General features: G+C 33.7%; 1 protein-coding gene across 1 annotated transcript; it reads right to left on the bottom strand.

The window, feature by feature from the left end:
- Positions 1-6322: 6322 nt before the first annotated feature.
- LOC309845179 (keratin-associated protein 19-5-like) lies at positions 6323-6785 on the bottom strand. Its single transcript, XM_082692836.1, has one exon. It carries the CDS (start codon positions 6640-6642, stop codon positions 6439-6441), a length of 204 nt encoding a protein of 67 aa, XP_082548962.1. The 5' UTR covers positions 6643-6785; the 3' UTR covers positions 6323-6438.
- Positions 6786-12892: the final 6107 nt, after the last annotated feature.

Below are 12892 nucleotides of genomic sequence, written 5' to 3'. Positions count from 1 at the left end.
ATGTCAGCATGTGTAAAGGGATGCTTATATACTTTGGTTAAAGCATGTAAATAATCACGTGTATACACTCCTTTTGTGTCATTTCTCAATTATCTACTTGACACAATTCATTCATTCATTGTCCCCTGACATAGGGAGAGGCCCCAACACTCATTAAAATGTTTAAGATTGCTTTGTTGCCTAGTTAGGGTGGCCTCTAAAAGTTATTGCATCACTTTATAAGAAGGAATGCAGTATCTTCAAAGGCTGAACATATCAGACCCTAAACAGAATTCTTCATAGCTAGGCATGCCAATCATATCTGCTGGTGGTGTGTTTCTCAATGAAATGTTCTTCATCTCTGTTTTGATTTTGTTTTTGTTTTTGTTTTTTCTAGATTGCTGTACTTCATTTACAAGTTGAATCAAAGAAATGGGTCAAAGTCAAAGCTCTATCATCTATCCTATCCTTTTAAAGCATCTTACTCCTCAGGCTAAAAAATGAGTTATCTACCTCTTTCAGAGATAAGGAAATGGAAATATTTGAGAGCCAAGAAGAATCAGCTTGACTGTTGTGATATCGGTAAGGAATTTTAGGAAATAAATACATAAATAATCTATGTTTTCTTTGATTTTAGAACATTGGTTACATAACTGATACACTTTTTACTTTTTATATTACTTTGAAAAATAATAACCATTTTTGCTTGTTATAATTGATGAACTAATATTGATATGTAATTATTAACTAAAATCCATAGTTTATATTGCATTCTTCGTGTTGTACTGTTCCATGGGCTTTGGCAAGGATGGGGCAAAATTGTTCACAAACTGAAGGCAAGTCACTGCAATCAAATCTTTATTTCAGAGTAGCTTTCAAAGCTGACTAAAAGTTATCCTTCCAAATCCTAATCATCTTCTCTGGTATGAGATCTACCCAGGTTGCCTCCCAAAATGCAGATCATGGGGTACCTGAGTGGCTAAGTCAGTTAAGCATTTGCCTTCAGCTGAGGTCATGAACTCAGGGTTCTGGGATCAAGTCCCACATTGAGCCCCCTGCTCTGATGGGGAGTCTGCTTCTCTCTCTTCCTCTGCTACTCCTTCTGCATGTGCTTAATCAAGCTCTCTCTCTCTCTCCTTTCTCACTCTGTGTCAAATAAATGATTCTATTTAAAAATGCAGATTGTGGGACACCCAGGTGGCTCAGTGGGTTAAGCCTCTGCCTTCGGCTCAGGTCATGATCTCAGGGTCGTGGGATGGAGCTCCACATCGTGCTCTCTGCTCAGCAGGGAGCCTGCATCCCCTTCTCTCTCTGCCTGTTCCTCTTTCTACTTGTGATCTCCCCCTATCTCTGTCAAATAAATAAATAAAATCTAAAAAAAAAATCTCTTCTCTATTTTTACATTCATTATTTCCTCTCATTTCTTCATCCATATATCTAATATTGCATTTTATCTCTTATTTTTTAATTAACAGAATGTTTTTAGTAACTTTTAAGTTTCAGAAAAATTGAGCAAAAAGTACAGTTTCTATACCCTACACACACGCATGCACACACACATTTCCCCCATTATTAAACATCTTGAATTAGTATGGTATATAAATTACAATTAATGAACCAAGTTGACATGTTATTATTAGTTGAAGTTTATAGTTTATATGAGGATTCACTCCTTGGGTCACACTATTCCATGGGTTCTAACAAATGCATAATATCATCTAATCATCATTAAACCACTAAAAATCCTCCCTTTCTTCCCTCCCTTTCCCCAAACTCTTGCAACCACGAAACTTGCTCTCTGCATTGTTTCACCTTTGCCAGAACGTCATAGTTGGAATTTTACAGTATGTAGCTTTTTCACATTGACTTCTTTCACTCAGCAGTAAGCTTTCATCATACCTCCACATTTTCTGCAGCTTGATAGCTCACTTCTTTTTATCATTGGACAATATTCCATTGTCTAGAGGTGCCACAGTTTGTTTACCTGTTCTCCTATGGAAGGAACCTTGATTCTTCCAAGTTTGGACAATAAAGAATAAAACTATAAATGTCTGTGTTCAGGTCTTTGTGTGGACCTAAGTTTTCAGCTCATTTGGGTAAAACCAGGGAGAGTTATTACTGGATCTTATGTGCAAGATTATGTTTAGTTTTGTATGAAACTGGCAGACTGTCTTCCAAAGTGGCTGCACCACTGTGCTTTTGATCAGCAATAAATGAGGGCTGCTGTTGCTCCACAACCATGTCAGCATTTGTTGCTGTCAGCGTTTGGAATTGTAGTCATTCTAATAGGTATGTTAAACTTCTTTTAGAGTATCATTGAGTCTCTGTGCTCCATTAACCATTAATAGGCTATGACAGCCAGATCAAAATGTAAAGTATGTGAAATTTCTCTTTGCCACCCATCAATTTTCATTCAGTCTATAGTCAATCCATTTTCTTCCTTCCACTTGCACCTTCACTTCTAAAACAACAGTTTCCCACTTGTATTCCCTTTGCCTAGTCTGTGCTCTTTTTCTTTTCTCCTTTTCTTCTCGGGAAATACCATACTAATCTCTACTAAGATAACAAATATGTGTTGTTAAGGTCTCAGTGTCAAAAAGATAATCCAAATTCAAAGGCTCTGTCAAATTCAGTAAGATTCCCTTATACGTTGGAAATGCCTTCAGAATCTCAAAAATGTAGATATAATGTTAAAAGATAAAGGGTGGGGAAAAGATGAGGGCAAAAGTCACTCAGCTAACTCTAAGAAGTTAGTCATTTGTCAAAGCTGACCCAAACTGGTTGGTTCTTCCAGTAGTACCCTTAAATTTAGGCTTGAATCTAAGTTCTTCAGAATCTTATATGACCTCAAATATAGTATTCAGGTTTTCTTCCTTTTTTAAATTTAGTTTTATTTATTTGTGTGTCAGAGAGAGAGCACAAGCATGGGGAGCAGCAGGCTGAGAGAGAAGCAGAATCCTTGTTGAGCAAGGAGCCAGATACAGGACTCAATCACAAAACACTGGGATCTTGACCTGAGTGGAGCACAGACATTTAACCCACTGAGTCACCCAAACATCCCAAGTTTCTTTGTTTTACAAGTAATTTTCAAGTGATGCAATTTCTCAATTGGATTTGATTATTTTTCTTTAATATCTACCATGTAATAGAAACACAAAAAATAAGTCCTGAAAGGATGAATGAATTTTAAGGTCTGTAAACAAAAGCACCATGTTTCTCCCAGGTACAGGTAACATCTGGCTGCCTCTAAACAAGAAGGATTTAAAAGAGGAATGAGCTCAAATGACTTTCTGTCTTTAGAGGAATGTATAACCATCGTACATTTGCATTGGTTCTTTGTTTTCAAGCATAATAATGAGTTCTATATTATGTATAAATTTAGGCATAAAATTTGATGCATCCTTGCACATAAGCATGTACTATCTATTCCAATCATACCTTAATGCCTAAAAATGTCTCTATTGTTCCTTTTTGGTCAATATCACTTTCTGGAAATAACCATCTGTCTAGATTTTGACAACAGTTTCTGTAGACCCTATCAATAATTTTCCCAAAAGGGGAGCGAGCAGGGTACCTTGATGGCTCCGTTGGTTGAGTAACTGGCTTTTCATTTTGGCTCAAGTTGTGATCTCCTGGGTTATGATCTTAGGGGTCATGAGATGTAGCCTGGTTTGATCATAGGGCTCCATGCTCAGCAGGAGATCTACTTGAATATTCTCTCCCTCTGCTCTTCTCTCTGTGCATGCTCACTTTCTCTCTCTCAAATAAGTAAATACTTAAAAAAAAAAACAATGATTTTCCAAAACAGTTGTTAGATTTGCAATCCCACCAGCAATAAAGAGTTTCTGTTGCTCTATATCTTTGACAATACTTGTCATTTTCAGACAATTTAATTCGATCATTCTTGTGGACATGTGACAATATTGGAATACTTTTTTAATTTTTTACCTGACAAGTAATGATATAGGGCTCCATTAGACATGCTTATTGATCACTTAGGTATCCTCTTTTTTGAAATGTCTGTTCAAGTGTTTTGTTAGTTTTTTGTTCAGTTTTTAATATTTTAGTATTGATTTGTAATAGGAGCTCTTTATGTACTTGAATACTGGCATCTTGTCAGATCTGTGTTCTGGAAATATTTTTCTTCCTGTATATGCTTTTTTTTTTCCTTTCACTTTAAAATGGTGTCTATATATGAGCAGAACTTCTTAATATAATGAATGGTCCTGATTCATTCATTTAAAAATATTTTATGCTTAATGCTTTTTCTTATCTTAATTAAGAAATTCTTGGCTCCCTCACAACTTATTCTTTAATCTCCTTGTCTGTTGTCTTCAGAATTTGTTCCACTTTTATTGTTTATGCTAAATTAAAAGACAGTTGTTAATTTGAATATTTCATTCTCATTAAGTCAACAAGAAGCCATAAAAACACAAATAAATCAAGCAGGTGTAATGATGTCACACTCTGTCTATTTAACTCTGACAGATCTCTCAGTTGTGCTGCTGATGGTCTGATGATGGATTTTCTCTGAACTAGGTGACAGCTTCCCATGGACGGAAATGTGTTCCAGCACTCTTCTCTTAATTCCAACATGAATCAATACAATCTAACATTAAGAGGTATACTAATATGCTAAAACTGCATTATACTAAGAGTGCTAGTTTCTCTAATTAGTTATATTGATTATTGTTTTTCTTTATATATATAAAGTCTTTCCTCAGACTCTGATGCTACTTTTCAATTAGAGAGTAAAATAGTTTTATGTGAAATTGTGTTTTGCTCACTAAAATGAAAGAGTTCAGTCCTCTCATGGTGACACTAAAATATCTTTACCTTGATCTACTCACAGTGAAGCTGCAATACTTCTCCTGAATTGACTGAAAGGACACAAGCTGACTTAGCACATTCATCCATGCATTCAGTAAACAAGTCAGATTTTCACGTGCATTGTAATAAGTTTTTAAAGTAGAGTTTGGATTTAACCCTCTTACTAGTTATTGTTACTCAAATACAACTAAATTAAAAATTAATAGTTTAAGATTCTACATCAGAATATTTGCATATCAAAATAAATGGATGTGGTCAATCAGCTGTGATAATTAAGCTCTTCAAAGGTGCATGACCAGAGCAAGATGCTTTATTTAAGAGCACTCAAGGAGGGAAGTATGCAATCAGTGTGGCAGTACGCATGGTAAAGCAGATGCCTCTCTTCAGTAAGAACTGTTCCAGTATTAACTTGTATTTCTCATGCCATTCTTGATCCTTAGCAACTCATTTCACTTTCTGGAGTCCTTTCCCAGCCAAGATGGCATTATAGTAAGCTTTACAGGGCCCCTGCCAGCTTCATAATTCTACTGGTTTTACTGAATTCGGTTAACTCAAACAGAAAACATTCACTTGTGTTTTACTACCTAAATATATAAAATTTAGAAGGGGGAGAGAGGGAGAAATGATGATACTTCATTCTGTATTTTTCATAAGCAAATACTTATGTGAAGTACTAACATTAAATGCTCACTCTTTGAAGGTCAGCATTACAAGACACTTGTTATAATGCATAAAGCTTCAGACCAGGAATATCCTTGATACAGATTACTTCACAAGTGATGACAGTGATGTTTAAGTTTCCATGATGAATAGCAAAATATTTCAGTGTACTGACAGTACAGAAGAACAATGCCATGTCCCACCATGGAGGACCATGGGGAAAATATGATACTATATATATATATAGTTATATATAACTATATATATATATTTATATGATATAAAATATCATATAAAAATGTTTATTTTCACTGTGCATTTAGAGATATATTTTATTCTATCACTACTTTTTCTTCTTATTAAAATGGCTAAATAAAAATAAATTTTGAACAAAACATCAAAGTGCTTACTCTGATGTCAGCCTCACTTTAGATACAAAAATATGTAAAGTTAATAGATCAGTACCAAATTCGTATACCAATGTTATCTAACTAAAAGCATTGAATAAGGTTTGGTCTAGTGTCCAGTGGAAAAAAATATTCATTCCAACTGAGTGTTATGGATTGGAATATATCTATCTAGCCATATGGGTGTATGTTTATATCTCTCCTAGGACTTTGGTTTTTTTGTGGAGTAATTTATTTTCTTCATTGCCAGTTGGGTGCAGTTACAAATAATCACTTTGATATTTTGAGTTTCATAAAAAAATGAAAGCCACATATGCTATTTCAAGTTCAGTTAATTTATTGCAAAAGGAATAGAGAAATCCCACAGTTCCAAAAGCCGAAATAAAGGACACCAGGAAACATGAAAGAGACCACTATAAAATGATAAATATTCCTGAAGTCTTAGATACCAAATGTTTTTGATCTTGGCTTGACTCTGGATGATCTTGTTTGGTTTGGTTATTGTAGTCAAATTTGGATAATCCTTTTGTGGCCTCAGATGTTGGGCTTCTGGAGCAGGATTTTAGTAGAAGCCAGAGAATCCATAACTTCCATAGCAAGACGGGCGGCACCAGCCATATCTGTAGCCTCTGCAGCCCCAGCCGCAGCCCCAGCCACAACCCGGTCTGTGGAAGCTGCCACATCCCCAGCCACGGCCACAGCCCAGGCCACCAAAACCTCCATAGCCGTAGCCCAGGCCTCCATAGCAGTTGCTGTAGTAGCTCATGGTGTCAGGGGTGATGAGTTTGGTTTGTTGTTCAAGTCCAGAGCCTGAGTTTGAATGTCAGCATGGGTAGAGAGATGCTTATATACCCTGAGCAGAACATATGATAAATCACATGTATACTTTTCCCTTGTGTCATGCTGCATATTATCTGCAATGTTGTAACTCATTATTCTACTGTCTCCTGACACAGGGAGAGGCCCTCATTCCATTAAAATACCTCGGTTTACTTAGCTTCTTATTTAGAATGTCCTTGAACCTATTGTTTAGTTTTTATGGGAAGAAATGCCTACCTCTTTAAATTTTATACATTCCAAACCCTACATTGAATTGCTTATTACCAGATATATTACATCATTTACATTTGATGACATTCCTTTTATAGTTAAAAATTTTCTCCTTTCTGTCATCTTCCAAGTGGATAATTCCATCTCCAACTAAATTCATAGATATTTGTTTAACTTACAGCTGTTAAATCAATATTTTTCAAAAAGGAAATCTATTTATCAAGATGAGGACTGAAGAAAGTACCTCTGTTCAGAAAACATTTTTTGAAAAAGAAGGTACATGTTGATTTTTATCATTTTAATTATAATAACCTTTATAATATTTTTGGCTTTAAGAACTATCTTCAGCAAAGAGAGAGACAGAGACTCTCCAAGCAGGCTTTCCACAGAGTTTGGAGCCTGACCCAGAGCTCAATCCCAGGACCCTGAGATCATGACCTGAGCCAAAATCAAAAGTAAGCCACTCAACCAACTGAGCCATCCAGGAGCCCCTTAACTTACATGATTTTGAATATACAATTGAGTTTTTATGAGATTCTCAAGTATTTTAACAAAGGTAGATTTCCTCAGATGTTTTAATCCTAAACAGCGAGTAGGAAATCAAGCACTGCTTATGGAACTAAAGAAGAAATTATAAGTAAACGGATAGTAGCTATCATGGCTACAATAACCAGTGCAACTCTCTGACTCCACCTTAGCAAACTATCATTTTAAAACCAAAATGTGGTTTGATATGTCATAACCCAACATATCCCAAGTATCTTTTATCCAAATATTATTTTAATATTTCTCACCCTAAACTAGAAATAGTTGATAAGCTGAATTTTTCATTCTCAGTAAGTCCTTTTAAATACATGTAACCATAAATAACTCAGACAGAATTAAGGATATCACCTCTTGTTCATATAACTCAGCCACATCATGTGAGAGTGATTAATGGTTTCTTTTTGTTCATTTGGATTTGAAAGAGATGTGTCCACCTAAGATAGAGCACTAAAAACAAAAATGAGAAACTTCAACAGTCAAATAAGAAATAAAAATAGTTTCAAGGATAAAATGTGATAGTTTTACACAAGACCAATTTTACTGTTAATGAGCAGCAAAATATCTAAAGTATTATAAAATACATAGAAAAAATGTTTGTCTCTTTTTTTTCTAAGTGAAAAATTATCAAAATGAAAGTACCCATTGAAAAATAAAGACTGTATATTTCTTTGTAGAAGTATTGTTTTATGTTCAGTTGCTGTACCCAAAATAGATTATTTCTTTTTCCTTCTTTTCATTCTTAGGAAGTTTCCTTCGAAATACATGTTAAATAACACTATGATAAAGGGTGGTAAGAAAAAGAAAATCTGTTTTCACTTGGGATAAATAATAGTCTTTACAAATCAATAAAGGAAACTTCTGTTGTAAATTCCCAAGGTTGTCCTGTAACTCAGACATAAATCAAAAAAACATAAAAGTGTAGGTCACTAAAATACACTACATTATACTAGGAATGTCACTTTTTTTTTCTCATTTTAAGTATACTGATAATTTTTTTCTCTGTCACTTTGTAACATCTTCCTCAGGCTGCAAAGGTACTAAATTCAAATTTGAATAGGTAAGGACATCAGGAATAAAGTTTGGTCATGCCTTTAAAGAACTTTGGCTCCAAACTTTATTCCTGATGTCCTTACCTATGAAAATACAATGTTTGATAGTACAAGTGACAGGAGTTGACTGATTTTTTTCAGGTTGTATAAACAAATCCAAATCTTTTTAATAAAATACCGTGATGAGGATTAAGTTTTAACATTATTCATTCTTCATTTGCCTTGAATTACAACAAAATTACAAATTGAGAAGTAGATTATATACAATAAAATAAAATTTTCACAATAAAATGTAAAAGAAAACACAGTAAGAGGTAGTTAATCTAACAGAGGGAACTATTCCCCATAAACTCAGCTATAAAATTATAGCTATACATGGAAATATGACAAGAACTTTCCAGATGGTATTCAAATTTGAAAATATATAATGGAAGAGAATCAGCATGATGGGGTAGATCACCAGGTTTCAGTGAACTGGTTTTTGATCTTGGTTCTGACACTTGTGGTATTTGTGACTCCAGGCATCACTTAACCATCTGGAGTTTTTGCACTTGTATGATATAAGGGGCAATACAGCACAATCTCTAATTCTAGGTCAGCTCTCACTTCTGCTGTTGTCCTTTTATTATTGGATTTCACTAACTCAAACAGGAACAAAAAACTTTATCTTGTTGCATTACCTGAATATTCCATTAAAATTTGAAAAGGCAAAAATTTTATTACATATTTTACATACTCTACTATGTAAAATACCACCAACAACATGCTTGCTTTTGATGAGTAATAATTGATTGGAAATCTACTTAAAAAACCCTTTGGATGAATGATGACTCTCATCAAGGAAAGCTACAGAGTGATATATTTCCTGGTTATATCTAGGTGTTTACATTTCATATACAGTTGCAAAAGGCTTGAATGCCATGAAGATGATAATGATGAAAGTAAAAAAGAAGAATATCAGGACACCTAAGTGGCTCAGTCAGTTGACCTGATTTCAGCTCAGGTCATGACCTCATGGTCATGGGATTGGGCCCCATGTTGGTCTCTATGGTCAGAATGGAGTCAGCTTGAGATGCTCTTTCTCCCTCCCTCTGCTCTTCCCCACACTTGTGCTCTATCTAAAAAAATAAAATCTTAAAAAAAAGAAGGTCACTGCATACTACAGAGGAACAATGATATGGTAAAAATCTAAACCAAATATATTCCTAATACTACATATATTTTAACTAACTAATTTGAAGTAATTTTAATACATTTGTAAAATAATTATTTTCAGGAGAACATCAAGTAGAGGAAACAGATAAAAATATTATATATAATCAAGAAATTAATTTAAAAAACATTTCTTTTCCTAGAAGTTCAGAGAAATATTTTGATCTATCACTCTTCTTTTCTTGTCATGAAAGAATTAAAGAAGGACATATTTTGAAAGCAGGATGAATTATTTATTCATTTTAGACTGCATTGATAAAAGGAAATGCATAAAATGTTAAACATATAAATTATTTTTGATTTATTGCCACAAATACATCACAATTGTTAGACTTCATTTTTTATTCTTGTTTAATTTTTTTAAAGGTTTTATTACATATATTTGACAGAGACACAAGCAGGGGATGTGGGAGAAGGAGAAGCAGGCTCCCCACAGACTGGGAACCCAATGCGGGGCTTGATCCCAAGACCCTGGGATCATGACCTGAGCGGAAGGCAGATGTTCAAGGACTGAGTGACCCAGGCATCCCGATTCTTGTTTAATTTAAATCTAAACATTGTCTGATTAAAATAAAGAAAAAATCAACAGGTATTTGAGAAGTTATCATTCATTTCAATCTAAATGTATTGTTCTTTTTTATGTCTCTATTTGTGAGATAAATATTTAATATACAAAAACATATATCAGAATCTTTATTGAAAGTTGAGTAAGATCTATATTTAGTTACATATATAATTAATAATAAAGAATTAAACAAAAGCTGTAATTGCTCTTTCAAATTAAAAGAATTTATTAAAAAAAATAAGGGAGACATGATAGATACAAAATTGTGTAACTCTAAATATACTGGAAGCATTAGGTGCTATTTTGATAAATGGACCATTGATAAATGGAGCAAAATCTTGGTTGACCCAGAGATTGAAATCAGATTCTGAAAGTCCACTCATTAAACTAGATATTAGACTCATAAAGAAGAATTTTAATAGAAGACAGAATCCATATCCACCATAGCAAGTTGGGAGGCAGCAGGTATATCTGTAGCCTCCCTAACCATAGCCACAGCTCCATTTGAAGAAGCTGCCACAGCCCCACCAATGCCACAGCCCAGGTCTCTATAGCAGTCACTGTGGTAGCCCATGCTATCAGGGGTTGAAGGCTTGGTTTGCTATGGAAGCTGTTTCTTGAGCATGAATCTCAGCATCTGCACAGATGTTTTTATACCCTAAGCCATGGATGTGGTAAATCATCCCAAATACACCTCATTTTCCTCCCACAGAAGATATTTCATGAAACAAGTATTTCTGGCTTTTTTGTTTAATATGCATGGAGTGATCTCCAACTGAAGTAAAAGTTCTAAGTTAATCTTTAGTTCAGTTAGCTCAATTCCTTTTATTAAGTTGTTTTTATAATGAGAAATATCTATTTGCAACTTCAAAGACTATTCCAACATTAAGATTCATATACACTCCCCCTTATTTTGGTTTCTGAGGATCTCCACAACTCAGTCAAGGGCTGCCTGACAACATCATCTGATGATGTTACTTTACTGCATATGCTGTCTACTTTTTCATGGAGATGACAACCTCTTATTATTTGAGGTAAGCAGGACACTAATGTTATTCTTAAATCCATGCCCCATTTGAGACCATAACCACTTAGATGTCAAATATTCAGACATGTTGAGATACAAACAAATTTTACTTTATTTTTATGCCATTCAGAGCCAGCGTCGAACCAGTTACTTTTACCTTGTCTCATTAGACATATTTCTTAATCTTTGAGACACAATATTCTAAATTTTGATGCCTCCTTAAAGAAAGCACTTCCAAACTTGAAGGAAAAAACAGAGGGAAGAAGAAAGGGAGTGAAAAAAAAAACAAAAACAAATATATATTCTTTGTTTTCTGTATTTAATTCTAGTCAAAACAAATGGTACCTCAGTTTAATAAATGTCAATAATCCTTTATAATTATGACCTGAAAGATGTCAAGAGGGCATCCTGGCAATTTAGGAACTTCTTTCTGGGATCCAGGATTATAGCATTATAGAAAAAATACATAGCTCTACTGATCTTTTTGTGCATGAATTAGAAAGGGAAACAAAAAATGTAGACAAATAGTCATAGTTATTTCTCTCAAAGACTAATCCAAGGATATTTTTAATATTGTGTATGTGTGTGTTTAATTTGGACACTCATATTAAATCCATCAACCCAAAGGATGAGAAAATTAAAAAAAAATATTTGTTAAGGATTTACACATAATGTTAATGGGGTACTTGATATTTTATTACCTGATATCCATGTGTTAAAAACCTGCTACTTAATGACTAGGGGCATATTTAAAGTTCTTTGGAGGAGAGATTACCACATGACTCTGAATAATTATGGTGATTTAAAAAGGCACAAAGTACTTAATGCCATTGCTTTATTCAACAATTCAATTTTGAATTCTGTTGAGCTATATCAAAGTTATAGTTCTATGTATATTGACCAGTCAATCAAAGCATTAGTACTGGTTCCACCCCAGGCGGGACTAATACAATAGAATAGAAACTAGTCCAATTTTCCAAAGACCTTCTTAATATCAAATGAAATATAAGTCCTAAATTGAATTCTGATTTCTATACTGAAATACAGTTGTACTGCATAGAAGTCAACAATTTCTCAAATAAAAAGTTTACTAAAACTGACACAAGAAGAAATAAAAACCTTAATGAGTATATCTCTTAAGGAAATAAAGTTTGTATTAAAAAGAAAAAAAACAGACTTCTAACAAAGAAAACTCCAGGTTCACATTGCTTGAGTGGTGAATTTTAGCAACTACTTAAATAATACTAATTATTGCAAGAAATAGTATTAATTTTGCACTAATTATTTCAGAAAATAAATGAATCAACAATTCCAAAATTCAATTATATATGAAAAATTAGAAAATAAAATGCAAGAATATCACTAACAATATCAGAAAAATAAAATAAACATAATTTAAAGATATGTACAAGACTTAGATTTTGATAGTCACAAATTAATGCTGAAAGAAATTAATAAAGATATATATATACATATAGACCTATATAAAATGTTTATATATTAACTGTAGAAAGAATACCTCCCAAATTATATATTAAATAAAATCCCTAATTGAAATGACAGTATA

Source organism: Mustela nivalis (genome assembly GCF_964662115.1).
Source record: "Mustela nivalis genome assembly, chromosome: 1".
Taxonomy (NCBI): Eukaryota; Metazoa; Chordata; class Mammalia; order Carnivora; family Mustelidae; genus Mustela; species Mustela nivalis.
This window is presented reverse-complemented; position numbering and strand designations above follow the sequence as displayed.